This window comes from Cervus elaphus, chromosome 1 (genome assembly GCF_910594005.1).
Source record: "Cervus elaphus chromosome 1, mCerEla1.1, whole genome shotgun sequence".
Classification (NCBI taxonomy): Eukaryota; Metazoa; Chordata; class Mammalia; order Artiodactyla; family Cervidae; genus Cervus; species Cervus elaphus.
This window is the reverse complement of record NC_057815.1, coordinates 65,467,009-65,494,941: the sequence shown is the minus strand read 5'-3', so window position 1 is coordinate 65,494,941 and position 27,933 is coordinate 65,467,009. Positions and strand designations below refer to the sequence as shown.

The 27,933-nt window shown below is 55.0% G+C and overlaps 1 protein-coding gene across 9 annotated transcripts in view; it reads left to right on the top strand.

Annotated features, from left to right (window-relative positions):
* Window positions 1–27,887, top strand: part of NUMA1 (nuclear mitotic apparatus protein 1) — a 71,609-nt gene extending 43,722 nt beyond the window's left edge. For 5 of the 9 annotated variants that reach the window (XM_043906032.1, XM_043906021.1, XM_043906042.1 and 2 more), the window contains exons 3-26: window positions 1,526–1,611; window positions 6,339–6,418; window positions 7,711–7,793; window positions 8,529–8,609; window positions 10,180–10,267; window positions 11,541–11,661; window positions 12,202–12,359; window positions 12,642–12,759; window positions 12,840–12,957; window positions 13,259–13,399; window positions 14,720–14,842; window positions 14,996–18,394; window positions 18,833–18,874; window positions 20,316–20,384; window positions 21,704–21,814; window positions 21,896–22,114; window positions 22,228–22,385; window positions 23,604–23,859; window positions 24,807–25,035; window positions 25,617–25,753; window positions 26,094–26,270; window positions 26,423–26,539; window positions 26,637–26,852; window positions 27,175–27,887. In XM_043906032.1, the coding sequence (XP_043761967.1) occupies window positions 1,526–1,611; window positions 6,339–6,418; window positions 7,711–7,793; window positions 8,529–8,609; window positions 10,180–10,267; window positions 11,541–11,661; window positions 12,202–12,359; window positions 12,642–12,759; window positions 12,840–12,957; window positions 13,259–13,399; window positions 14,720–14,842; window positions 14,996–18,394; window positions 18,833–18,874; window positions 20,316–20,384; window positions 21,704–21,814; window positions 21,896–22,114; window positions 22,228–22,385; window positions 23,604–23,859; window positions 24,807–25,035; window positions 25,617–25,753; window positions 26,094–26,270; window positions 26,423–26,539; window positions 26,637–26,852; window positions 27,175–27,186 (6,339 nt within the window). In that variant the 3' untranslated portion in view covers window positions 27,187–27,887. Of the gene's footprint in view, window positions 1–1,525; window positions 1,612–6,338; window positions 6,419–7,710; window positions 7,794–8,528; window positions 8,610–10,179; window positions 10,268–11,540; window positions 11,662–12,201; window positions 12,360–12,641; window positions 12,760–12,839; window positions 12,958–13,258; window positions 13,400–14,719; window positions 14,843–14,995; window positions 18,395–18,832; window positions 18,875–20,315; window positions 20,385–21,703; window positions 21,815–21,895; window positions 22,115–22,227; window positions 22,386–23,603; window positions 23,860–24,806; window positions 25,036–25,616; window positions 25,754–26,062; window positions 26,271–26,422; window positions 26,540–26,636; window positions 26,853–27,174 lie in introns of those variants that run through there. The other 4 variants (XM_043906061.1, XM_043906070.1, XM_043906088.1 and 1 more) reach the window with 4 other exon arrangements.
* The last annotated feature ends 46 nt before the right edge of the window (window positions 27,888–27,933 follow it).

Below are 27,933 nucleotides of genomic sequence, written 5' to 3'. Positions count from 1 at the left end.
CCTCTGGCCTAGTGCCTGTTGGAGAGCACATTTGACGGGGAGGGACAAATTAGGGGTGTGGGACTAACTGCTACACTACATAGATAAGCATCAAGGATATACTGCATAGCACAAGGAATTAGTTCCAGTGTTTTGTAATAACCTACCATAGAGGATAATCTGCAAAAATACTGAATCACTATGAAACTAACAATTTTGTAAATTAACTACTTCAATTAAAAAAAATAAAGAGTACATTTAATAGAATCTACTCATTTGCACATAACCACTACTCTGAAGTTTTTATATCCTGTAAAGCAGGATATGTCTCCCTTCTCCCTCAGTCTTGCATATGTGATTGATTGACTTAGCAAAACAAACCCTTCCTTCCTAATAAGGTACCGCAAAGGTAAACTTTAGCCCAGACTTCTGCACTTGGTACCAGTGGAATTTATGAGGTTTTCCTGTAGAAGTCAAACATGCATGCTTGTTGAATAACCTGTGTACCTGGTTCATCTGTGTGTGACTGGTGGTGAACTTTCTAGTGGCAAAGACTGAGTTAGATGAATGCCTGCCTGAAGGCCAGGAACGGGAAAGGTAATTGAATCTGAATTGACATGTTTTTCTTTGGGGTTTGTAGCTCTTCGTTTCCTCCCTCCCTCCTTTTTTCTTTGTTATCATGTGTTCTGATCATTTCTCCCTTCCTTAGCCAAAGTTTCATGTCTGGAAAGAATTTAAAAATGCATCAATTACGAGATTTTATATTTGTGTGGGAGTATATAAAATATACCTGGTATTTAATATCAACTTTGAGTGGATACAAAATTCAGATTTCAAGAGCTATAAAATCAAGAGATACAAAAGGCTGTAAATGTAATATCTGAGGTGTAAACATTCAAGAAATACAAAGGGCTATGAAAAAAAGCCTTTCTTTTTCCTACCCCTCACTCCCTGCCTCAGGTTCCTCTCTTGGGGCACAAGTTTCTTTCATTCTTTCTAGAACCAGTTTATGCCCAATTATATTTAAAATACACCCGAGTGCTGGAACATTCTGGGAGAACTTAAGCTTTTATTCAGTTGAAGCCAAAGGAAGGACTCTGAGGGCAGCTTTCAGGTGGCCTTTAGTGGATGAGTTGGTGCAGCAACATTCCTTTGCTGAAATTAAAAGTCCTAGAATTGCCTGTTTCTGCATTCCTTTAGCTGCAACTATAGGCACTCAGAAGGGGCTTCCCAAGTGGCACTAGCGGTAAAGAACCTGCCTGCCGATGCAGTGAGACATGAGACATGTGGGTTCGATCCCTGGGTCGGGAAGATCCCCGGGAGAAGGGAATAGCAACCCACTCCAATATTCTTGCCTGTAGAATTCCATAGACAGAGGAGCCTTGCAGGGTATAGTCCAGGGGGTCACAGAGAGTCGGACATGACTGAGGCAACTTAGGACGCACATAGGCACTCAGAATAAGAATTGCCGCCTGGGGAAAGGAGCAAACCCCAGGGCTTCTTGCACCAACGACGGTTTCACCGAGTGCTTCCCTTTGCCTCGCAGGTGAACAGTCTGCGCCTGGGTGACCCGGTGGAGGCTGTGCTGCAACTCCAGGACTGCGGTGTCTTCATCAGGATCATTGACGGCATGTGAGTCTGCACTGCCTTCCCCTGTAGCCTGTCTAGCAAAGCTGTAGGCTTGGGTGGGAACTGCATTTAATTTCCTTCCCTGGTTGGCCAGAAGGCACCACAGGATTGGAATGTCTTCCCAGTCACTGTGTCTCTAAGAGAGAGGTCTCCCTCTTGTCCCATCTGGAGGCTTCCTCGCTATTTCTCGTTCGTAGGAGAGCTGCCAGGTCTCTGTGTTCACACCTCCGGGAGCCTGCCCCGGGGTTCCCTGTCCTCTTGTCTCAACAGGAGTCTTCTGTAGCCCTCATCCTTATCTTGCAAGGTCATCCTTACCTCACAAGCCCTCTTTGCAACCTGTGAGGCCAGGAAGAAGAAAGGGGAAGCTCATAAACTTGAGAGGAAGAAGCAGCACCTAAAAGTCTTTTAACTTGTTAGCCCTGCAAAGATTTGTGCCTCTCTAACCCATAGAGCATTTCTGGGGTTTTCACCTACCTCATTTAACTTATTCTCTGAGGTCAATTAGCATTTGATAAGCTGCTTGTTGTCATGTAGCCAAGATCTGAGTTTAGGCCTCTTCATTTTATATCTGTGTCTTTCGTACATTTCCTTTGAACTTCAGTTATTTGAGAAACGACTGGACTGGGGCCTCCTCTCGTCTCACCTTTCTGGAGCCCAGCAAAGATGGGTCAAGCCATGACCTGTATTTATCTTTTTAAAGCTCATATGGTTCATCTTGTTTCCTGTATCCTCAACTTTAAGGAATTACGAAGGGCAGACTGACTGGCCTTTTACTTCTTTGTGCTATGGGCAAAAGTATAGGCAAACCATGATGTAAGGAATTGGGGGGGACAGTGGAGAAGACCGACTTTCCCAATTTAAAGGAAAGCACAATAGATGCTGAGTCCCCCAGACCAAGATCTGAAGTGTTGAGGCTTCTCATGTGGCTCAGTGATATTCTGCAATGCAGGAAACACAGGTTTGGTCCCTGGGCCAGGAAGATCTCCTGGGGGAGGAAATGGCAACCCACTCCAGTATTCTTGCCTGGGAAATGCCATGGAGAGAGGAGCCTGGTGGGCTATAGTCTATGGGGTCGCAAAGAGTCAGACACGACTGAGCAACTGATCATGTATGCACCTGTATGCGTTGTATCCACACACAGCATGTAGGAACTGGTGTCAGGAAGTCAGCATCTCTGTGAAGCAGGTTGGCTGCGTTTATGGGCAGCAGCTCATTGACAGGGAAACAAGGTAGAACCGAGCTTGTGAAGGGCAGGGTCTGGGTCTAATTCATCTTCAGGTTCTCTACACCTAACTTAGGACTTTGCAGTGGTTAGATTTTAATTAATGTTTGTTAGGTGAAAATGAGCGAATGAACATATAGTTGATATTCTAGTGGGGCTGAGTGTCCCTACGACAGATGTTTGCTAGAGTGGGTTTTTTTGTTTTTTTAATCTTTTGAGATTTATATTAATAATGAGGTGTCTAATATGATTTCTTAAAGGTCCCTGTGGCTCTGACTGGCCCACCTGCCTTAGTGAAGGAGGTCACTGTATTTCTTATTTTGGTACAGACACTGCCATTTCCTTTTCTTTTGGTTGTACTGCATGGGTTGTGGGATCTTAGTTCCCTGATCAGGGGTAGAATCCGGGCCCTGGAAGTGAAAATGCTGAGCCCTAACCACTGGACTGCCAGGGAATTCCTGGACAATAACCATTTTCTTTCCTGGTTACCCAGACACAGGACATTTCAACATCATTTTGAATTCTCCCCTCACCTGGGTACTGATTTCTAATGTCACCATCTTCTCAGTTTGTCCTTTCAGGAGATTTCTCACATCCCTTCCTCTGCCTCATTCTGGATACCAGACCCTCATGACTTCATTCTTCTCTAACCTGTCTTTAGTCCTGGGTATCCCTGTAGCGTGCTCTCAGGACCTTCCTCCATCCTGCTTTCAAAACTGTGCTCAACAGCTCATGGACCTCAGCAGCTCTTCATTGCCAAGAGATTGAAATCTAAAAACTTCAGTTTTGGTATTCAGAACTTTCATCAGGGGCCCATCTCTTCCCTCCAGTCTTGTTTCCTACTCATTTCTACCTCTACACCCCACTCTTTTTTTTTTTTTTTTGATCTTGTAGACTTTCTTAAATTCTGACCTTTGTTAATTGTATCATCATGGTACTGCTTAACTTGTTCTTCCCCTAGTTGCCTATAAACTGGTAATTAGATCTAAATTTAATTAGCTTTAAGGTTTTTTTCAAGGGTACTTCATAGATGGAGTTGTGTACCACCTGTAAGTCAGCCTTTTATAACTCATAATGTAACAGCCATTTTGCAAACCCTAATGAAAGTAGATCTAGGCAACTAACATCAATGGCCAGTAAAACCATTAGGCTGGCAATACCTAACCTACAATTTAATTTTAACATCACCAAAGGAGAGGCAGCCAGGTATGACTTCCCTCATTGTATCAGATAATAGTGTGCAGCATGGATGGATCAAGCTTTTGCTTTTGAGGAGATAAATTTCCTTGCCTGATGACAAGAGCAGTAGATGTGTCCAGGGGTAAGGATGTATATCCTTGGTTTAGCCACTGTAAGTTTATAACACAGTGGGAAATTTGCATAAGGCAGGTCAAAAATTCAAGATGCCCATTTTCCAAGTTATTTTCTAAGGTGCTGCCTGAGCTTTAGATGAGAAGAGACAGGTGGGGAGAAGAGTAGCAGTGGGGAGAGAGAGAGAGTGTGTGTTGGATAGAAGTGCTATTGAAATCCCAGGGTAACCCTGATCTTCCCCCCAGATACAGGGCGATGCTGACCAGCTTTCTTTGGGAAAACGTTACTGGTGAATGTGTTCTGGCTGATTCGTTTGTGATGCTCCTACTGTTGCTAACAGAAATCAGACACCTGGTTCTCAGGGAAAGAGTGGAGAAGGGCTGGGCAGGCGGCAGATAGAAGCTCTGGGAAGTGAGCAAATGCTTGTTCCTTGGCCACTTGGCTTTCTCTCTTGGAAAATTCATTAGAGTCAACCCTCTGACAAGTTTCTCCATTTTTCTGTGTGTGAATAGCCTCAACCAAATAGGCTATCCCATCTCTTTGATATCTCTGAGGCTTGCAAATCAAAGTTCAGTGGGGGTATTTTTCCCAGAAAACTTTAAAGCCCTGATATTTGCCTTACTGATGTTGACCTCTGCTCATCCCAGTTAAAAGCATTCCTCATCGGTCAGTCAGCCCATACGTACTCAGCACCTGCTGTATTCCTATCTTTCAGCTCACACAGAGTGGTCACTTATAAATGATGCGCATGGGTCTGTGAATGTTGTCAGAATGCCTGAGAAGAAGGGGGAGACATGACTAGCAGTGGTTCTGTTTGGCTTCCTGCCAAAGATGAAACTTGAATGCAGTCTTCTTAAAGGATGGGTTGTGTTTCCCCAGAACCAGAGTTTTCCAAAGCATGTTCCATGCAACTATACTATCTCAGGGGCTCAGTGGGAAAAAAATGGGTTTTGTGGTCAGATATATTTAGGAAATAATGCCTATTATGCCTTCTTCTTTAGAAAAATGTTCAGTTGGGTTTAACCCAGTATTTCTCAGACATTTAACTGAAGTACCATGTTTATTTTTTTTATCAATTGGAATACACTTAGGTAAATTACTACTCTGTGATGAGGCAGAGTCACAACATTCCAGATTGTGGGTGGGTAGGGAGGATGGCTCTTTCGGGAGTCTGTGAGGAGATTAGCATCTCTGAAGGAATTTGTAGGTGTCCCTAATCATAGACCAGCTACCCAGAGTGCTGCTTGTGGGGGTTCCCTTGGAAGAAGCCTTTGTAATCACTCCATAGCTGGAGGGAGTAACTCCCAGTCTTGGCTGGGATGCTTTTGTGCTTTGCAGGGGGATTCTCAAGTCTGCCCTACCCTCTGGAAAGTTGGTTGAAACTTGGAGATGTGGGATCTGAAGAACAGGAGGCCTTTTAGTCAGTATCTTCAGCTGTAGCCTAGATAGAAAAGTCAACTTTCTAACTTTTAAATGAGGGTAGTCACTTCTGAAAATGAAACTGCCCTTAGCCAGAGGGGCTGGGGCCAGGCCTGTATGAGAGCGCCCCCTGCTGCTCCCTGCCGTCATTGCTCTTCACACTTTGCTCACCTTTCCACTTAAACCAGCGCCCAGAAGGTCACAGATCAAGAGTGATTGTCCCTTGGCCTGGCCCCTCAGAGGCCACCTCAGCCTTCAGCCTAGTGAGTGTTGAACTTTGACGTGTCACTTCAGAGCCTTGTTCCTGCCTGCTCTTTTCAGTTCTTGGATCTGATTTCCCGTTTCCATAGTCCTGTCTCACTCTAGCCGCGTACATAGTCCTCCCGCACTTGTTCTCTTGTCACGTGTTCCCAGCGTCCTGACCTTTTACACGTGAGCCATTCCGGACTATTGACCCCAACTTCCCATCCATCTATGCTGCCTCCATCGCCTCTCAGCTCGCTTCCCACAGAGCTTTCCCATATTCACAAATGGGGCGGCAGAGTGCTGTCTTTTCCAGGAGGGCCTCAGGCCTCAAGTCCCCACTCCTCAGCCACCACACAGTTCCTTCTGGGTAAATGGTGTCTCTGTCTTCTCCCCTGCCTCCAGCGCCTGGCCTGTTTGTCTGTCAGATCCAACACAGACCCAGCCTGAAGGGATGGGAAGGTGATAGGTAATGCAGTAGCCAGGAGGGAAGGCTGGCCAAGTACTCTGTTTCTAACGCTTGTTCTTTTCCTAGCCTCGGCACTGATGAAGGGCAGCAAATCCTGCAGCGACCAGTGCCCGAGAGACTGGAGTTTGTGTGCAGTTTTCTGCAGAGTAAGCACCTTTCTTTCTGGCTGGGAAGGAGCTGCTTCCTTGGGCTCAGGCGGCCAGAAGAACCAGGTCTCAGGTGTCGGGAGGGGCAGAGGCTTGAAGCCGCCCACTGTGTGCCACCGAGATGAGTGTGGCCGGAGCAGCTTCTCTGGGTCTGGCCTGCACCAGTTGGGGGAGAGTATCCCTGCAGTCCTGGAGTATGAGTCTGGGATCCAGGTAGAGCCAAGGGGTTGATTTTGGGGACTCATCACCTTGGGTTCCCATTCCTTCCACTGCAAGGAGACAGAAAGATCCAGGTTACCTTCTTCCCCTTGCTGGGAGAACAGTTTCCCATGCTAACCCTAAATTAATTGCTTAAGTGATTTGGTATAGGGGCACAGACAGGCTAAGAATGAGGTCTTGCCCTTCTACTCTACTGTTTTGTGTGACCTTTCTGGACATGGGTTCCCTGTCTGTAAAATGAAGATGATTAATAATTGCTCTTAAGATTGACGTGCAGAGTAAAAAAGGACACATGCAGAGCTTCTTCCCAGGTGGTGCTGGCAATAAAGAAACTGCCTGCCAATGCAGTGAGACATGCAGGTTTGATCCCTGCGTTGGGAAGACCCCCTGGAGGAATGCATGGCAATCACTCCAGTATTCTTGCCTGGAGAAGCCCATGTACAGAAGAATCTGGTGGGCTATAGTCCACAGGGTCAAAAAGAGTCGGGTGCACCTGAACAGCGGAGCACACATGCACTCAGAGCTTCTAGCGCAGTGCTTCTCAGTCCCCTCCCCCATAAGCTATGGACGCAGTTCTCATCTTTGATCCAGGAGCTATCTGCCATCCCCACCTCAAGAGGATTATAAGAAAGGTGATGATGGATTAAGATAAAGCAGGGTATTGGTAATGGAGCCCCGCCCCCCCGGCAGCATAAGAAGCAGGTATCCTCCTCCCAACCCTGGTCTGACTCAGCTGCAGGCAGGCTTCCTCTGCACCCTCTGTTGGAAGGAGACTCTGCAGTGACCTGGAATCTCTGGGCTCCTCCTCTATGGTGCTGAGGGGGAGTTGGTGTGCGGGTGGGTGAGTGCTACATCAGGCCCCAGGTCTGCTGTGAATTCCCAGCCCATTTTCTCCTTGAACTGTCCCTGTAGTCCTCGGACTAGCCCAGGATAGAACTAACTTGAGGTGGAAATGTGCGTGTCATCTCCTGGCCCCACCAGCCGTTCTGCTTCTCTGACTGCGAGGTGTTCTGATGATCTCAGGGATGGTTCCCAGGAAACTCACCTTGTTTTCTACATTGTTGTCATTACAGAAAACCGAAAACATCCCTCTTCTCCAGAATGCCTGGTGTCAGTGCAGAAGGTGATGGAGGGCTCAGAGCTGGAACTAGCAAAGGTACCTGTGGAAAACAAAACTGGTGGGGGTGAGAGGGTGGCACCAGAGGGGCCTGCAGAGGGGCCTTCTCTCAACCCAGAAGTGGTGGAGGCTTTATTCCTGAGCCTTGTGGAGGCTGGTGGTAGGTCCAGGCAGCCACCTAGCTGAGGCTTGATTCAGCCAAGGATTTTAGCCCATCCTAATGACAAAGAGGTTTACTGGACCATTATTGTGGCCTCTGTGGACACCTGGCAAGAGTCAGGCCTTAGCTGGCTATCGTCGTATTTTTCTTTTTAGCTCAGTCCAGTTCACTCCCCCCTTCTGTTTCTGGGTGCTAGCATATGGAGGATGCTTTAAGAGTCATACCCTGGGTTCCATGAGTGCAGGGATTCTGGCTCCCGGCTTTTTGCACAGTGAGCACTGAATCCTTGATTAAGAGGGATGGGATGGGGAGGGAGGTGGGAGGGGGGTTCAGGAGGGGGGAACACATGTACACCCATGGCTGATTCATGTCAGTGTATGGCAGAAACCGCCACAGTATTGTAAAGTAACTAGCCCCTAATTAAAATAAATAAATAAATTTTTTAAAAAAGAAAAGTGTTTCCTGATACAGTTAAGGGCAGCAGCCTGGGGCTGCTGAATTCTAGGAGCTTTCAGAGGGTCTTGGAAGAGCTCAGAGTCCCCAGAACAAGGCAGGGGTTGGGGACTGGGAAGAGAGACAGCCCTGCTCAGTGGCTCCTCCGGCTTGGCCTCTAGATGATCATGCTGCTCCTGTATCACTCCTCCATGAGCTCCAGGAGCCTCAGGGACTGGGAGCAGTTTGAATACAAGATTCAGGTAAGCCCTGTGCCTCCACCCCACCCAACAGGCTTGCCCATGTTTCACCCCATCCCAGTTGTTTTTCTCTAAACAACATATATTATTCTTTATAAAAACTATGTTATAGTAGTTTTCAGCTCAGTTCAGTCACACAGTTGTGTCCAACTCTTTGCGACCCCATGACCTGCAACACGCCAGGCCTCCCTGTCCATCACCAACTCCCGGAGTCCACCCAAACCCATGTCCATTGAGTTGGTGATGCCATCCAGCCATCTCATCCTCTGTTGTCCCCTTCTCCTCCTGCCTTCAGTCTTTCCCAGCATCAGGGTGTTTTCAAATGAGTCAGTTCTTTGCATCAGGTGGCCAAAGTATTGGAGTTTCAGCTTCAGCATCAGTCCTTCCAATGAATATTCAGGACTGATTTCCTTCAGGGATTTTAGCCATTCATTATAGTAAGTCTGGAAAATACCAAGAAGCACAAAGAAGGAAATAACAGTTGCTAGTAATTGCATTCTCAGCAATAATTGCTAACTTTTAAAGGATATACTTGCAGCTTTTTTTCACATACATGTTTAACTGTACCTGTACCTGAACTGTCTTTGGATAATACATAGAAATTATTCTTCCTTCATGTATGTGCTTCTGTATGTTTAAGTGGGTGTTTTACACAGACTGTCACTCCATTTCACCCTCCTTTCCTCTAGGACGGATCAGTGAGGATGTCTTTGTCTGTCGTGACAGTCTAGCTCAGAGCGGGTCCCCCCTCCCCTCCTCTGCACGGTCCCTAAGTGAAGGGGAGTGGGCGCATCTGCTCCATTAGAGAGGGCACTGCCTGCCTTGCAGGTCCTGACGATGTCCTCGCTTCCTGCGTGAGTGGCTGGGCTTTGTTTCCCAGGGCAGCAGCCGCTGCGGTGCCAGAGAGGGGAATGTCAGTGACTGGCCGGGCAGTGCCCGCAGAGCTGTGGCCTTTCACCTAGTGGTAGAAGTGTTGAGTCACCCCATCTCATACTCACTCAGCTTGTGGCTTGTCACAGGTTGGGGTTGTAGTGCTGAGGGAGGAACAAGTGGCTTCTTCCTTCCTTTAACCTTTTCTCTGCTCTAAGCTGATCATAGACCTGGTAGAAAGAAATTCTAAAGGAATAAGGAAAATGGCCAGGGAAGTCAGATCAACTCTGTAGCTTTGGAATTCAGACAGCGAAGGCAAGATTTTACAGCTGAGCTGGTGGTTAAGCCCTGCATGAGCCCTGGAGGTGTTTTCACTGAAGACAGAGAACAGCTGGGAGGGGCCAACAGAACTGTGTGTAAAAGCTTTCTGACTGGGTTGCTTTGCTTACCTGTTCTCATCTCATGGTCTGGAGTGAAGTCAGTTTGGACCTCTGTCTGACCCTGGGTGCATCTTTGGGGGAAATGAGGGGCTGGGGACAAATAGAGTGGAATGTCTCTGGGGGAACATTCTGGACTGGACCATGGGGCTCTGAGGGTAAGGATGGGTTCCAGCAGACCCTTAAGGCACCTCCAGGATGGTGCCCTCCATCCCTGCAGGCCTCCCGAACACCTCAGTGATGCTCTTTCTCTGTCTGTGGCCCAGGCTGAGTTAGCCGTCATTCTCAAATTTGTGCTGGACCATGAGGATGGGCTAAACCTGAATGAAGACTTGGAGAGCTTCTTGCAGAAAGGTGAGTAGGGGCCATTCCTGACAATCTTGTCGTTTCAGAGCTGGGGACTGCTAGGATCCTGAGTTGTCAGGAAGTTCTGGGGGTTTGCCCCAACACAGAGCACAGAGTGGGTGCTTAGGAAACATGTGGAACATGGAGTGACATGACTTCTGGCCATGTTGCCCTCATCCCAGTTCCCACAGAGCTCCTCCTCGTGCCTGGCAGCAGCTCAGCAGGACATTTGTAAGTGATCATGTCTGCTGTCGGTTCTCCTGGTTTACCCCACCACCCACGTGTTCATCTTGTTTTGTTTTTTATTGTTTAAACAGTCATTACTCTCAACTTACAAGCTGGGAGTACATAGTCTTAGAACACTGTTGTTCCTTACATATTGCTCGTGTTCTAGGTGGGAAGACAGATACATAAACCAGAATGTACGATGAGGAAAAAGTGCTAGAACAGGGAGGTATTGAATCTACCAGGCATCTCGGTGGAAGTACAGTAGAAAGAGTGAGAGCACTGCCTATGGGGAAGAGCCATCTAACGACGACAGGTGTAGGGTTGGGGGTCTCGGCATGTTCACCCAGCTGCTGAATTTGGTGTTCCTTGTGTTCAGGTTCCCCGTGAGCAACTTCAGGTGGAGATGTTGCAGATGTGAGTGTAGAATGCAGGAGAGGGCTCGGGGCCAGGCTGTGGGCGTGCACGTTGGTATATGGATGGCCACGGAAGCCTTGGGCACTGTGGGCAGAGCACGCAGGCCCCATCAGAACTCTGGGGCTTGGTGGGCAGGTGGGAGAGAAAGCAGGTGAGAGAGAGGGATCCCGGGTGTTAGAGGTAGGAGGGCCTTGTGAAGGTTGCCATGAGAGCCAAGGGAAGAGGAGATTTTGAGAAAGAAGTCATGCTGGCAGTGCACGATTTCAGAATGAGGGCTTCAGCGAGGAGGCTGCTGGCTCTGACTTGAGAGGCCACTGGGACTGAGAGGAGCCCGCTCAGGGTGGCTTGAGGGGAAAAGTGTGAACACCGGGTCCGGTCTCTGGGCACAGAGGACTCTGTCACTCCTCTGTGCCCTTATAGCACTGGTCATCTGGGCAGGGAAGCCCCATACCTGGCTTAGAGCACTGACTGCTGGATAACCCAGACCCCAGGCTTCAAGCTCTGCCCAGCCTTCCTCTGCAGCTGACATATAAGTGTCTTGATTCATCCCCACTAAGGCAAATTCTCAAGTAGCATAACGATGCAAATCTGTCCACCTCTTACTGACCTCTCTTTGGCCTGTCTGCTCCTTCTGCTCCAGCTCCTGTCCCTTCCCCCCGTTCCAGCACCATCTCTGAAGAGCTCTCCCCACCCAGCCACCAGGCCAAGAGGGAGGTTCACTTCCTAGAGCTACAGAAAGTTGCCTCTTCCAGCGGTAACAAGTATGTGCTGGGCCTCTTCTCCCAGGATGGGAGGCCCTCGACACCCAGCGCTCGGATCCCTGCCTCCAAGGGGCCAAACTGTTGACCAGCCCCTGAGTCATCAGAGAGCTTGGAGTATCTCACAGACCTGTGACGTCCTCCCCTATGTCAGGATCAGTGGGGGACTTGGTTGGGATCTGTCCTGGGCAAAATGCCTGTCAAAGACTGGTCCCTGTTTATGGGATTTCTTGCTTTCTTGAAGACTAGGCTAAAGTCCCTTTTCTTAGTGCAGTTCTGTAAAGGCCAAGACAGTGCCCTCCTTTTGCAGCTGTGGTGGGTGGGGAGGCATAGAGAAATTAAGACTTGAAGAAAGAAGAGAAGCTTTCTCTAGGTCACATCATAAAGCACGAGATAGCATTGCAGACAGAACCCAGGTATTTGGGCCTCGCCCCTGTGCGCACACCCATAGAGCCCGTCCCCACCACCACCCGCGTCTGTTGTTGGTTGCTTCTGCCCTTACTTGGGTTCTGACCATGGCATCTGGGCCATCTCCTTCCTCAGCTTCCTCTCAGGTTCTCCAGCCTCCCCCATGGGTGACATCTTGCAGACCCCACAGTTCCAGATGAGGCGGCTAAAGAAGCAGCTTGCAGATGAGAGAAGTAATCGAGACGAGCTGGAGCTGGAGTTGGCTGAGAACCGCAAGCTCCTCACCGAGAAGGGTAGGTGCCTGGCTCGCTGGCAGATGTGTGTGGATGGGCAGCATTTGGGATTTTCATCTGGGAAGGTGCTGGGCTTGTCTGAGGTGTGGCCCTTCTGCCTCCTGTGTCATCTCCTCTGCTGGTCTAGGAGCTGAGCTCATCCCTGGGCCCATTGGCTGACCCCCTGGAAGCTGGTGCTATCCACGCCCCCCCCCCCCTCCTTCTTTCCCTGGACCAGCTGCCCCCTCCCTCCTCGCTCCTCCCCTCATCCTGGGCTGAGTCCTCTCCTCTCCTCCGGGGCAGATGCTCAGATAGCCATGATGCAGCAGCGCATTGACCGCCTCGCTCAGCTCAACGAGAAGCAGGCGGCCAGTCCGCTGGAACCCAGGGAGCTGGAGGAGCTGCGTGGCAAGAACGAGAGGTATGGTTCTCCTGCTGTCCTTCTGCACCCAGCGCAGCGGCCATGTGCTCTTTCCTCACCGCCCCCCCACCCCCCCGCAGCCTCACTGTGCGGCTCCACGAAACTCTGAAGCAGTGCCAGGATCTGAAGACAGAGAAGAGCCAGATGGATCGCAGAATTAACCAGCTTTCTGAGGAGAATGGGGACCTTTCCTTTAAGGTGAGAGTTGGGGTTTCTGGTCCACACCTGGTAGCCCGGTGTGACTGAGTTGGTCTGGACAGTTCCCCCAGCTGGTTGAGGAGAATGTCCTCCTTCCTTAATTGGCTACTGCCAGGGACTGGCTAGTGGCCGTAAATTTTGATTAGTAGTCCTGTGTTAGAGGTGTGATTAGTTGCGTTTGGCTTGAGGAGGGCTGGAAGGATAACAGGAGCCATGCAGACCCTGGAGTTCAGCAGGCAGACAGCAGTGGTTCTGGCAGTTTTGACCCTGGGTGATGGGGGTTCCCTCTTGTCTGTCTCAGCTGCGGGAGTTTGCCAGTCACCTGCAGCAACTCCAGGGGGCCCTCAATGAACTGACAGAAGAGCACAGCAGGGCCACTCAGGAGTGGATGGAGAAGCAGGCGCATCTGGAGAAGGAGCTCGGCATAGCCCTGCAGGACAAGGTAGCCCTCTGCTTCGGGAAGTCAGGGCCACGGTCTTGACCACATGCTGAAAGCTGAATACCGTTTCCCACTCTATGGGACCTCTGGACTTCCCTGGTGGCTCAGACGGTAAAGCGTCTGCCTACAATGCAGGAGACCTGGGTTCTATCCCTGGGTTGGGAAGATCCCCTGGAGAAGGAAATGGCAACCCACTCCAGTATTCTTGCCTGGAAAATTCCTTGGACGGAGAAGCCTGGTAGGCTGCAGTTCATGGGGTCACAGAGTCGGACACGACTGAGCGACTTCACTTTTTCACTGTGGGACCTTTGGGAATTATGCTGACTACTCTTCAAGGCTTAATAGTGTGCTGTAATGGGCTTTGGTTCAGTACACCTGTATGTCCTGTCTTTGCTGTTACAGGTGTGGCTCTTGGACAAGTTACTTGACTTCTTTCTAAGCATCTTTTCCCTAAAATGGGAAAAAGAATTAGTAGCTGCCTTATCATCTGTTGTAAGATAATGCAGATAGAGCACTGAACACACATTGTCTGATACGAAGTGAAGTTGCTGAGATTATTGTTGCTATTAAGAACCCAGCTCTGCCACGTATTAGTAACCATGTAGCCCCCGGACAAGGCACTCAACTCAGCTTTGGACTCTTACTCTGTAAAAACAATAGGGATGGTAGTCTCTACCTCCCAGTCTGTTGGGTAGATTCAGACAGGCCCTGGCCCATTGTAGTTGCTTAGTGAACAGTGGGGTGAAGAGGGGCAGGGGACCAGAGGGTGCTGTGGCTGTTGCTGCCGTTGGTGTTTGGACAGTCAGGATATTTTTAAGCTGATGAGTGTTTGGATACTCCTGAGAGCCAACACATGACTGAGGAAGGGTATACAGTGAGGAAATTTTAAGTAAACTCAGCCTTGGAGAAGAAATGAGCAGGTCACCCAACTTAATTCAGCCCTGGGACTGGGACTGGTAAGTCAGGTCTCCATTGGTTTCTGCCAGTTTTCCCCTAGGTCGGGGCCAGAGGAGATCTTAGTAACAGGGTTCAGTTGAGTTCAGTTACTCAGTCGTGTCCGACTCTTTGTGACCCCATGAATCGCAGCACGCCAGGCCTCCCTGTCCATCACCAACTCCCGGAGTTTACTCAAACTTATGCCCATCGAGTCGGTGACGCCATCCAGCCATCTCATCTTCTGTCATCCCCTTCTTCTCCTGCCCCCAGTCCCTCTCAGCATCAGGGTAATGGGATAATAACATTTTGTTGGTGCTCATGAGGGCTTATGTGGCAAGCTGGTACCTGTTTCATTTCTGTTCACCTGGGGCTCTCATTTACTCCCAGAAATGCCTTGAAGAGAAGAACGAAATCCTTCAGGGAAAGCTTTCACAGCTGGAAGAACACTTGGCCCAACTGCGGGAGAACCCACCCCAGGAGAAGGGTGAGGTGCTGGGCGATGTCTTGCAGGTAGGGACTCAGGGGCAGCGGTGACACCTGTGGGCTGGGGTGGCTGCTGACCCGTGCACTCCATGTTCACGTTCCTGGTGGTCCTCAATCCCCAGAGGAGCAGAGGGCATCGAGGAGTCGTGCTGATCTCTGTTTGTCTCTTTATTTCACCAGCTGGAAACCCTCAAGCAAGAGGCAGCCACCCTCGCTGCAGACAACACCCAGCTTCAAGCCAGGGTGGCGGCACTGGAGACCGAGCGGGGCCAGCGGGAAGCCAAGCTGCTCACCGAGCGGAGCCACTTCGAAGAAGAAAAGCAGCAGCTGGCCGGCCTAATCGCTGAGCTGCAGGGCTCCCTGTCCAGCCTTGGCCAGGCCAAGGAGGAGCTGGAGCAGGCTTCTCAGGCTCAGGTGGCCCGGCTGTCCGCCCAGGTGGCCACACTGACCTCTGAGCTGGACACCCTCAACACTACTGTGCAGCAGCGGGATGGGGAGCTGGCCGGCCTGAAGCAGCAGGCCCAGACGGAGCAGGCACAGCTCACACAGACCCTCCGGCAGCAGGAAGAGGCCGCCCAGGGCCTCCGCCAGCAGGTGGAGCAGCTGAGCAGCACCCTGGAGCGGAAGGAGCGGCAGCTGGAAGAGGCCACCTCAGAGAAGGAGGCCACCCGGAGAGATCAGGCCCAGCAACTGGCTGCTGCGGCTGAGGAGCGGGAGGCTGCTCTCCGGGAGAGAGACTCGGCCCTCCAGCAGCTGGGAGCAGTGGAGAAGGAGAAGGCTGCCAAGTTGGAGGTCCTGCAAGAGCAGCTGCAGGCCGCCCATGAAGCCCAGGATGGTGCCCAGGCCTCGCTGACACAGACCCAGCAGGAGAAGGCAGAGCTGAGCCAGAAGGTGGAGGAACTCCGTGCCCATGTTGAGGCAGCCCGCCAGGAGCAGAGTGAGGCGCAGGCCCAGGTGGCAGAGCTGAAGGCCCAGTTGAGGTCTGAGCAGCAGAAAGCAACCGAGTGGGAAGGTGTGGCCCAGGAGAAGGCCCAGCTCCAGGAGCAGGTCCGGGCCCTGGAGGAGTCCTTGAAGGCCACCACAGGCAGCCTGGAAGAGGAGAAGCGCAGGGTCGCAGACACCCTGGCCGAGCAGCAGCGGTGCATCTGCAGGTTGGAGGCGGAGACGCAGAGCCTGGTGGAGCAGCATGAGCAGGGACAGAAGGAGCTGGAAGAAGAGAGAGCTGGACGCAAGGGGCTGGAGGCCCGGTTACAGCAGCTTGGGGAGGCCCATCAGGCCAAGACAGAAGCCCTGCGGCAGGAGCTGGCCGAGGCTGTCGCCTCCCAGCGCGAGGCCGAGAGTGAGTGTGAGCAGCTGGCCAAGGAGGTGGCCACCTGGCGTGAGCGGTACGAGGACAGCCAGCAGGAAGAGGCGCAGTACGGCGCCATGTTCCAGGAACAGCTGATGACCCTGAAGGAGGAATGCGAGAAGGCCCGCCAGGAGCTGCAGGAGGCCAAGGAGAAGGTGGTGGGGATCGAGGCCCATAGCGAGCTCCAGATCAGCCGGCAGCAGGACGAGCTGGCTCAGCTCCACGCCAGCCTGGCCAGGGCCCGGCAGCAGGTCCAGGAGAAGGAGGGCAGGGCCCAGCAGCTCGCCACCGACCTGGCCACCCTGCAGGAGAAGATGGCGGCCACCAGCAAGGAGGTGGCCCGCCTGGAGGCCTTGGTGCGCAAGGCGGGTGAGCAGCCGGAGACGGCCTCCCCGGAGCTGCTCAAGGAGCCTCCCAGGGCAGGAGACAGAGAGTCGGAGTGGCTGGAAGAGCAGCAGGGACGCCCGTTCTGCAGCACGCAGGCAGCACTGCAGGCTATGGAGCGTGAGGCTGAGCAGATGGGCAGCGAGCTGGAGAGGCTGCGGGCCGCGCTGATGGAGAGCCAGGGGCAGCAGCAGGAGGAGCGTGGGCAACAGGAGAGGGAGGTGGCGCGGCTGACCCAGGAGCGGGGCCGGGCTCAAGCCGACCTCGCCCTGGAGAAGGCCGCCAAGGCGGAGTTGGAGATGCGGCTGCAGAATGCACTCAATGAGCAGCGTGTGGAGTTTGCTGCCCTGCAGGAGGCACTGGCCCAGGCCCTGAGGGAAAAGGAGGGGATGGACCAGGAACTGGCCAAGCTTCGTGGGCAGGAGGCAGCCCAAGGGGCAGCGCTGAAGGAGCTTCAGCAAACCATGGAGCGACTGAAAGAACAGCTGGCCAAGAAAGAGGAGGGGCGCCCACAGTCTCTCGGGACAGCCAGCCGAGAAGACACTTCTGGATTGCGAACCCAGTCCGAGGCTACTGGAAAGACTGAGCCAGAAGGCTCTGAACTGCAGGCTCTGCAGGCAGAGGTGAGCCGGCTGGAACAGCAGGCCCGCGAGTACCAGGAGAAGGCCTCCAGCCTGGAGCACAGCCTTGAGTCTGAGCGTGCCGCCCACGCAGAGCAGGCTGGTACTCTGAAGACTCTGCGGGGCCAGTTAGAGCAGAAGGCCCAGGAGCTGGGGAGCAGTCAGGACGCCTTAGCCTCAACCCAGAGGGAGTTGGCCACCCTCCGCGCCAAGGCCCAGGAGCACGGCAAGGCTGAGGACGAGTGGAAGGCCCAGGTGGCCCGGGGTCAGCAGGAGGCCGAGAGGAAAAACAGCCTCATCAGCAGCTTGGAGGAGGAGGTGTCCATCCTGAACCGCCAGGTGCTGGAGAAGGAGGGCGAGAGCAAGGAGCTGAAGCGGCTGGTGGTCGCCGAGTCGGAGAAGAGTCAGAAGCTGGAAGAGCGGCTGCGCCTGCTCCAGGCGGAGACCGCCAGCAGCAGCGCCAGGGCCGCGGAGCGCAGCTCTGCTCTGCGCGAGGAGGTCCAGACCCTCCGGGAGGAGGCTGAGAAGCAGCGGGTGGCTTCTGAGAGCCTGCGGCAGGAGCTGGCCTCACAGGCGGAGCGAGCAGAGGAGCTGGGCCAAGAGTTAAAGGCCTGGCAGGAGAAGTTCTTCCAGAAGGAGCAGGCCCTCTCGGCCCTGCAGCTGGAGCACGCCAGCACGCAGGCCCTGGCGAGCGAGCTCCTGCCCGTCAAGCACCTGTGCCAGCAGCTGCAGGCTGAGCAGGCCGCTGCCGAGAAGCGCCACCGGGAGGAGCTGGAGCAGAGCAAGCAGGCGGCTGGTGGGCTGCGGGCAGAGCTGCTGCGGGCCCAGCGCGAGCTCGGGGAGCTGCTGCCTCTGCGGCAGAAGGTGGCAGAGCAGGAGCGCGTGGCCCAGCAGCTGCGAGCGGAAAAGGCCAGCTATGCGGAGCAGCTGAGCATGCTGAAGAAGGCTCACGGCCTGCTGGCGGAGGAGAACCGAGGGCTGGGTGAGCGGGCCAGCCTCGGCCGGCAGTTTCTGGAAGTGGAGCTGGACCAGGCCCGAGAGAAGTACAGCCAGGAGCTGGCAGCTGTGCGTGCAGACGCTGAGACCCGTCTGGCCGAGATGCAGCGGGAAGCGCAGAGCACTGCACGGGAGCTGGAGGTGATGACCGCCAAGTACGAGGGTGCCAAGGCCAAGGTCCTGGAGGAGAGGCAGCGTTTCCAGGAGGAGAGGCAGAAACTCACTGCCCAGGTGAGGCCCTGGCTCAGCCTCACCCCTGGAGAGGCAGGGACATCATCTGTCTAACATTCCCCGGCCTCCGATCCCCACGTGATTCCAGAGTGTCTGGGTGGCAGGAGGAGATATGGCTGCTAGTGCAGGTTGTCTGTGGCCCCTGCTGGCCTACAGAAAGTCTCAGTAGCCTCCCCTTCCCCGAAGGCTCTGTCTCTGGTGAGGCAGGCTGTGAAAGCCATCAACCCCTTGAGGCACCCTGTCATCAGGAGGCACACTTACAGTGGAGGCCCCAAGAGCCACCGGGGCCTCGAATGAGCCAAGATGGCATTTAAAGAGGCTACTAGACATCTGGTTCCTTGGGGGCAGATCAGAGCCTCGGTGAGGTCAGCCTGGGAGCAGGGCGGGTGCCTTTTGGGCCCCCATCTCACGCTGTCTCCGTTGCTCCCCCATGCGCAGGTGGAGCAGCTAGAGTTATTTCAGAGCGAGCAGACTAAGCAGGTAATGCCTGAGGTCCTCGATAAATGCTGGCTGCTTAAGCGGTGACTGGTCTCGGTGCATGACCCCGGCTGCAGCTTGCCTCCGTGGGCTCCTGTTGTGAACTGTTTGTGAAGGGGCAGGGTCACGCCGTGGAACCCAGGCCGTCCCGGAGTGCGGTGTGCTGGGCCCTCTCAGGCCTCGCCCCACCCATCCCAGGTCGGCCTCTCCACCCGTCTGTACTCTCATCGTCTGTCAGGGATGAGGGGTAAGGCAGGCTTCGTCTTTCCCGTACCAGATCCAGAGACAGCCTGCCCTCGGGACTCCCAGACCTCCAAGTCCTACTCCAAGTTTGGGTACTTAGCTGTGGGGACTTGTTGCAGTTTGGCCACAGGCCTTGTATAGCACAGCTCCCTTCTTTCCTGCAGAAGCCAGAAAGGTGATGTGCCAGGCAGCCCCCACAGATTAGCAGGTCTGTGAGCTCAGGACGCCTGCCCATCACCCTCTGGGGTTTTTAACCCCCAGCATAAGATAGAGATGTCTGGGAGCAGGAAGGCCAAGGTTGAGAGGAGGTGAGGTCTGACTGCCTCACCCTTACCAGGGTCTCTGTGCTGCCCTAGACATCAAAGCTATCAAACTGGCATTTAATGGGCGCCCCCTTCCTCCACCCCCTTTCCTACCCCATCATCTGGGGCCTGCTGAGGAGGTGGGTCCTTCTCTCCTCCCATCCCCTCCTCCAGGGAGCCTGAGATGATGGGGAAGGTCAGATGGAAGAGCAAACAGTTAGCAATGGAGCTCCCGCCTTTTGCCTTCACTGATCGTGCTTGAGCTCCCAGAAAGCCCAGGGGAGCCAGGAGCGTCTGTGGCTGCCATGCGCCCTCTAGTCCCCTTCCTCCCCGAGCCCTTCCTCTCTCTGGGGGTGGGGTGGGTGTGGAATACGTGTGCTGCCCTGCTCTCGTCTTCCCAGCTGCCTGACACGTGCTAATCACAGCTACCACACTGCTAGCGCCAGCCCTAATGGCCTGTGGATATTGGGGAGAGGTCTGAGCAGTTGGGCTTTTGCTCTGGCAGTTTCTTGGGTGGGGGTGGGTAGTCATTGAGTGTGTCTGCTGGTGTTGTAGACTGGGTCCCCTGTTCCTGTCCCGCCGTGGGAAGGTTGGGGCTGGGAACGGCGGCGGTAGGTTGTGGTGGGGTGTCAGCTCCCGAGTGACTCTGCTACCTCTGTCTCTGAGGCAGGGGGTGGAGGCAAGCGCGGGCAGGTGGCTCTGACAGCACTTGCATTGGGTCACGTCACTCAGGCCCTGCCCACCAGCCAGGGCGGCAGGCCATTCCCTAACTGGAGGCCAGAGGCGGCCCTGAGTTTCTTACAGGGACACTGGGGACTGGCCTGGGGAAATCCCGTAATTTGTCTGGACCTTCAGCGGAAGGCCCCCTGAGTCTCTCTCCTCTTGCCTCCCTGCCCCAGGTGGAAGAACTGAACAAGAAGCTAGCTGACCATGAGCAAGCCAGCAAGGCGCAGCAGCAGAAGCTGAAGGTGGGACAGCAGGGGATGGGCCTGCCCTCCATCGGCTCAGGGGAGCAGGGAGGGAAGGCACCCTGGGCCTGGCAGCCTCAGGAGCCCCGCCTGTGCCTCTGCGAGCTCCTGAGGGAAGATGACCAGAGTGGCTCCCAACCCGCAGACCTTCACTATCTGTTGCAGTAGCCACTAGCCACGTGTGGTTATTTAAATAAAAACTGCCGTTTCTCAGTCGCGCTAGCCACGTTTCCACAGCTCAGTAGCCATGTGTGGCTAGTGGCCCCCATACTGGACAGGGCGGATCAGAACACCTGCAGCACTGCAGAAGCTTCCGCTGGGCTGTGCTGTTTAATCTTAGGGAGTGAGTGTTAGTGACGTTTGTACTACAGTGCAACTTAATGTTCTTTCTTTCCATGGTATCACCTTCTTTGGTTTAACATTTGCTTTTTTACAACTCTAGGCTTCACAGCTTTTAGTTAAGGGCAAAGGAACTTGGCCCCAGTGGCCCCAGGAGGGTCACAGGGGTTGGTAGGAGCTCGGAGCTGTTTGCCCAGCTCACTGCCATGTACTCCACACCATGTCACTGTCACGTTGATAAACAGGCTGAGTGCACTCCTCTCAGGGGCCTTCCCGGTGCCGGGAGATGAGGAGGTAAGGCTGGTTGGCCCTGTCCAGTGCCTGCCACAGACTTAGCACTTGCTGGTGCAAACTGCGGGTGGACAGAGAGGCTGCCAGAGGTCTTGCGCCCAAGGAGTCTGCGGTCTGTCTGGGAGGCGGTGTCCGCAGCATAACTGAGCCCACACCGGCTTTGGAGTCAGGTGGGCAGAGGCTCAAATCTTACTCTGCTGTTTAGTCCCCGTGACCAGCGTGCTTTCAGTCTCTGAACTCAGTGTCTTCATCTGTGAAGTGGAGCTAAAGCTAGTTCCCAGAGTGGTTTTGAGGAGAAGTGAGTTCTCGTGTCCTCAAAGAGTACACACGCCATGTGCCTAGATCCCTGGTGTTCCCAGGGGTCAGTGCCTTTCCTTCCCGGGAGACTGTCCTCATGGAGGGAGGGTGAGGTAGCTTGTGCCTGGTGTCAAGGCGAAGGCAGGCTGCCAGAACTCTTCCAGAAAGGGCACTGTCTGGACAGGAAAACCTCCTACAGCAGCTGGACTCTGAGGGGTGCGTGATGCTTAGGCTGGAGTTGGGAGGGGCCCAAAGGCCTGTTGTGTGTCCTCAGAGAATCTGCAACAGTAATTCAGGAATCTGAAAACACTGTGGAGCCTAGGAGGCTAGGGGTCGGTGGATTTGGGTGGGACAAAGAGAACAGCGGCCATCAGCTTCTCTCGTCTTTCCAGGCCCAGGGCGGTGAGAGCCAGCAGGAGGTCCAGCGCCTCCAGGCCCAGCTGAGTGAGCTGCAAGCCCAGCTGAGCCAGAAGGAGCAGGCAGCTGAGCACTACAAACTACAGGTGAGGAGCCCGGCCCCAGCCCCGGCCCCTGAGCCCCCCACTTCTCTGACCCACCACCCACCCACCCTTCCGCCAACCCAGATGGAGAAGGCCAAGACTCATTATGATGCCAAGAAGCAGCAGAACCAAGAGCTGCAGGAGCAGCTGCGGGGCCTGGAACAGCTGCAGACGGAGAACAAAGGGCTGCGGGCAGAAGTGGATCGGCTGGGCCGGGAGCTGCAGCAGGCCGGGCTGAAGACCAAGGAGGCCGAGCAGGCCTGCCGCCACCTCACCGCCCAGGTGCGCAGCCTGGAGGCACAGGTGAGGCTCTGGCTGCGCTGACTCCGTCACCTCCCGCACACTGGCTTCCGGTGCCCTCCTCTCAGCCACCCTGTGGAGGCCTGCCTTCACTCTCCCTCCGCCCCCATTCCCAGGTTGCCCATGCCGACCAGCAGCTTCGGGACCTGGGCAAGTTCCAGGTGGCGACTGACGCCTTGAAGAGCCGGGAGGCCCAGGCTAAGCCTCAGCTGGACTTGAGTATTGACAGCCTGGATCTGAGCTGCGAGGAGGGGACTCCACTCTCTGTCACCAGGTCAGGGGGCACCCTTCCTCCCCCAGTCTGTTGTCCGCCCAGTGTGATCAGGCAGCCTCCTGGGCACTGGGGCTGTGAGAGAGGAAGATGGGAACCCTTTGCCCTCTGGAAGCTTGTTCTTAGAGGAGGATGACGTATTAGAGGTATTAGGCCAGATGTTTGTATGTAGCATAGTGGGAGTGAGAAGAAATGAGTGGTCAGAAGAGGCTTCATGGAGGCTGTCACTCCTGCTCTTGAGTCTTGAAAGAGACTGTAGGTGTGTGTCCCATGGACAGAGAAGAGTGATAACAGCAAAGCCGAGAAGGAGCCTGGCTGGACAGTGAACTGGGGAGGGCTTGGGCCCAGGCCCCTGAGGGCAGGCTGGACTCCCCACTGAAGGAGGCTGACGTTTAGACCTGATCCTAAAGGCACTGAGGGGCCTCAGAAGGGTTTGCAGTTGAGCACATGGTCAGTTTTGCATCTTAGCCTATCTATCCTGATAGGGAAAACTGAGACTTTAATGAGAATAATAAATGTATTTTTATGTTAAATGCTTACATGTGCCAGAGATACTGTTACATACACGTGAGAAATATGAATTCATATATCCCATGACAACTCTCTGAGGTAGAGTCTATGATTATCTCCTTTCACAGAGGAAACTGGGGCAGCCCGGGGTCCCACAGTGGCAGGGCTAGGCTTGACCCCAGGCAGCCTGGCTTGAGTCCTTGCTTGTCACCACCGTGTGTCTCTCAGAGGCTGTTGTAGTCGAGGTGAGAGGGGCGAGGCAGACAGGGAAGGAGAGGAATGGGGTGTGGTTGGAGGGCTCTTGGGTTTGGCAGGAAAGGGAAGAGATGGAGGCTGGCTGGAGGTTGCTCCCCCCAGCTTCGTGTTGGCTATAATAGGAAATAAAGGAGGAGGAACAGACAGTGGACTTAGTTTGGGACACGTCATTGTGGAGTCCAGAGGGCAGTCTGGGGCTGTGTCTGGGAGGGTCTGGAGAGCAGGGTCTGGGAGTTGCCTGTATTGAGCTCAGGGCACCATGGGGTGGGTGGGCTCACCAGTGACGGAGAGGATGGAAGGCAGGGCCCCAGTCAAGGACTCTTCTTGGTACCTCTGAAAAATCAGAGGGTGGGGTGCTTGACCTGGTGGTCTTGTAATAAGTGTCACTGGAACAAAGGAATGGACAAAATGCGGTATAGCCCCAGGAATGGCGCCTCAGCAGCTTTTTCCCCACAGCAAGTTGCCTCGCACCCAGCCGGATGGCACCAGCATCCCCGGAGAGCCAGCCTCCCCCATCTCCCAGCGTCTGCCCCCCAAAGTGGAGTCCCTGGAGAGCCTCTACTTCACACCCATCCCTGCTCGGGGTCAGGCCCCCCTGGAGAGCAGCCTGGACTCCCTGGGGGACATCTCCCTGGACTCAAGCCGGAAAACCCGCTCCGCTCGTCGGCGCACCACGCAGATCATCAACATCACCATGACCAAGGTCAGCAAGGTCCGGCTGCTGGGAGTGCGGCTGTAGGACAGCACTGCTCGCTTCCTCTCCAGGGCCCCTCCCCATCAGGTCTCCAAAATCGCCTCCGAGGGGCAGGGCTGACTGGTCCACACCCGTGGACGAGAGCAGCAGAGCGGTGACTTGCTTTGGCCTCCTGTAGAAAGGGGCCGGGCTGGCCTCGGCTGCCTGTCCCGACAGGCCGCCGTGCTGTGTACAATAGCGACCCTGTGCAGGCTCAAGGGGACAACGCAGAGAAGCCTCCCAGCACGCGCCCGGGGTGACAGATAGTTGTGCTGCCCAGGGGGCTGCCTGCCTGTCTCCCTGGGGATCTGGTCCTTGTTTCCACATCCCAAGGAGTTTGGGAAAGAAAGGAGAGGAGCACTTCAGCTACCAAGAAACTGAAATTCTAAAAGATGATCCCCTGTTGCGCTTGGTCAGAGGGACCTGTGGGACAAGCCTGATGCGCTCAGGAGACATGGGGTCCAGCCCCAGCTCTGTGACCCTCAGGCCAGTCCTTTCACACCCCTGTACCTCACTTTTAAGATAGCCTGAGGCACTTGGCTCAGCCTCCCTCAGAGCATTGTTAATAGACTCAACAGAACAATGGACAGGAGTCCTGACAGCTTCAGCACCTTGTGTGGAATTAACAAGGCCCATTTCTTGCAGACGGGCAGCTGAGGACCCCATGCAAAGCAGTGTGGACACGGGCAGCCATGGGATCTGAGGCGCTTTGGGAAAGGAAATGGGAGGCTTTTTTTTTTTTAATGTTGATGTGTTTGGCTATGCTTGGCGGGGGGTGGGGGTCTTAGTTGTAGCAAGTGGGATCTAGTTCCCTAACCAGGGATCGAACCCCCCTGCACTGGGTTCAGTCTTAGCTGGTGAGCACCAGGAATGTCCCAGGATGTCAGGCCCCACCCCTACTGCAGCAGATGTGTCTTCTCTTCCAGAAGCTGGATGTGGAGGATCCAGACAGTGCCAACTCCTCCTTCTATAGCACACAGTCAGCCCCTGCTTCCCAGGCCGGCCCGAGAGCCGCCTCCTCCACCCAGTCTCTAGCCCGCCTGGGCTCTCCCGACGATGGCAACTCCACTCTGCTCAGCCTGCCTGGCTACCGGCCCACCACTCGCAGCTCCGCCCGCCGTTCCCAGGCTGGGATGTCCAGTGGGGCCCCTCCAGGTGAGGGGACTGTGGGGGCCTGACACCCCCGAACATGAAACTGGACAGATCCTGACACGCCAAAGGACAAGCCGCGATCCAGCACCCAGCCCTGTCTCCTCCCTGCCTGCTCTTCACCCAGGGGCTGTGCTAGGCAGTAAGGCTGACGTCATTCTCAGCCAAACGCTTCATGTGGGGCTGGGATTCCCCACCCAGGAGCACTCCTGGCCCCTTCTCAGGTGGGGAGGGGCTGCCAGGAGCCAGACTGCCAGGGATCTATCCTCAGATTCCTTTCTGAGGCTCTTGCCTTCAGGGAGTGCTTTGGGTATGGATTCCTGGCCCTCCATTAGTTTCTTCTGGTGTCACAACCTCTGCATGGGACCCCAGGGAGGAGGCAGGGAGCCAGTCCCCAGGGAAGAGATGGTTGTGAGCCACGTGCCCGTAGCTGCAGCATGGACAGAGCAGACCTTGGGGTGCTGCAGTTCAAGGGCCAGGACGGGAGTGGTGGCACCAAGGCCGGCAGGGTGCTGCCTCCACCCTCTCGTGCTGGCCTTGCAGCCCTGCTTGTTGCTGTCTCCCTGCCCACCCCACCCCCCCCACAGGCAGGAACAGCTTCTATGTGGGCACCTGCCAGGACGAGCCCGAACAGCTGGATGACTGGAACCGCATTGCAGAGCTGCAGCAGCGCAACCGAGTATGCCCACCGCACCTGAAGACCTGCTACCCTCTGGAGTCCAGGGTGAGCTCTGGGGTCCCCTGCCAGGGACCCGCCCCTGCTGGCTTCCCTCTTCCTCCTGGACATCCCTCCCCAGTTTCCCGGCCTGCCGAGGAGAGGGGCCTGCCTCTGGTCAACTAGCCGACAGGGAGGAACTCGGGAGGAGGTTCTGTGGAGGGCAGGAGTTTGCAGAGGTCTCCAGGGATGGCTTCTGAGGCTGTGGTGCAGGACATGGGCAAGAAGACAACAGGAGGGGAGCCGTTTGCAACAGGAAGGCTCCAGATGCCCAGCCAGTGAGGAGTTCTAGGGCAGTCCTGCTCCATCTCCAAACAGCTCGGCATCCAACTGCTTCTACCCCACACAGCCTTCCCTGAGCCTGCCTGCCATCACAGATGAGGAGATAAAAACCGGCGACCCCCGGGAGACCCTGCGCCGAGCCAGCATGCAGCCAACCCAGATAGCTGAGGGCGCCGGCATCACCACACGGCAGCAGCGCAAGCGGGTTTCCTCAGAGACCCACCAGGGTCCCGGCACACCCGAGGTGGGTGACTTGGACTTTTGTCACCTCTGGTGGCCGCCACGTTTTTGAGTATATTAGCAGGGAGTCTCCTGGTGCAGGAGGGAGGCAGGTGCTGGCTGGACACGGTCTACTTGTCTCTTGTGCTCTCGGCCTAACCGTTCTCTTCCCCATAGTCAAAGAAGGCCACCACCTGTTTTCCGCGCCCCATGACCCCCCGGGACCGACATGAAGGGCGCAGACAGAGCACTGCTGAGGCCCAGAAGAAGGCAGCTCCAGCTGTGGTTAAACAGGTGAGCCAGGGGCTGAGGGAGAACCTGGAGGGGCCCAGGCAGCCCGAGAGCAGCTGTGCGGCCAGTGGTGGCCCGGTCTGACAGCCCTTCCCAACAGGCTGACCGCCGCCAGTCTATGGCCTTCAGCATCCTCAACACGCCCAAGAAGCTTGGGAACAGCCTTCTGCGGAAGGCAGCCTCGAAGAAAGCCCCCTCCAAAGCCTCGCCCAACCCCCGCAGCGGGACCCGCCGCTCTCCGCGCATCGCCACCACCACAGCCAGCGCCGCCACTGCTGCCGCCATCGCTGCCGCCACCCCCCGGGCCAAGGGCAAGGTGCGGGCACTGACAGGGAAGGGGGAGGGTTCAGCTCCTAGAAACCCAGTGAGGAGCACGGGTGACCCCCACCCAACCACCCCGGGGCTCCTCCTAGGCAGGCCGAGTAGGCCCCTGGAGGGCGAGGGCTGAGAGCAGGTGCTCCCCTCTGGTTAGCTGCTCCTCATCGAGGAAAGCAGAGGATAGAACACCCAGAGCTGCTCAGCCCCTGCAAACCTGAGGTAGATGGGTCCAGGGCTGCAAGGGGACCACCCTGGTCTGGGCGTGTGGGAGCAGGAGGGGGCGCAGGCTGGCACTGAGCAGCTGTCTCCGTCTCTTCCAGGCGAAGCACTGAAGAGCCAGTACCAGTGAGTGGCCCCACCTGTGTTCCTGATGCTGCCCTCGCCTGGTCCTCCTCCTGTCCCTTTCAGTGCCTTCTCTCAGCTCCCAGGCCAACAGTGGCCAAAATCCTAGAGACAGTGATGCTGCCCACACCCTGGCCGGGACTTGGCCCATCCCCAGGTGAACAGGTGTGTCCTCAAGGGTGGCCCAGAGCCTGGGCAGTCTGGGTCCTCTCCCTCCTTGCCTCCTGATGTTTTCCTAGAGTAAAGTCACTTCTCCATCGTAACCAGATTTGAGGCTGGCTTTGTGTGGCTGGGTCCTTGGGCCTAGCCAGTCCTCCCAGCCTCTGGATCTAGAAGGGACCATTGGAGGAGCAGGCCCTGGTCCCTGCTGCTCCTGGCCGCTGGGCCTTGCAAGGGCCCTAGCTCTTGAAGTCCAGGACTGGGCAGTGGCCCAGTGGGAGCACCCCACCCCCAGGTGCACCCATCCACCCAAGGACCCAGGTGCCCAAAGGATGCTCTTTTCCAGGAGAAGGGCCCTGCACCTCGGGGGGGTGGGGTGGGGGGCAGCCCTCAGTGGCAGCTCCCATCGCCCACCCTCCCCAGATTTGCGCTGGGGTGGGATTTGGAGTGATGGGAAGGTTTTTAAGGGCCAGAGATGGATCTTTTCTAAATGTTATTACTTGTAAATAAAGTCTATTTTTTCTCCCTTGAATGTCGAGATGCCTTGATCTGTGTGGGGGAAGCAGGGAAACTCCAGA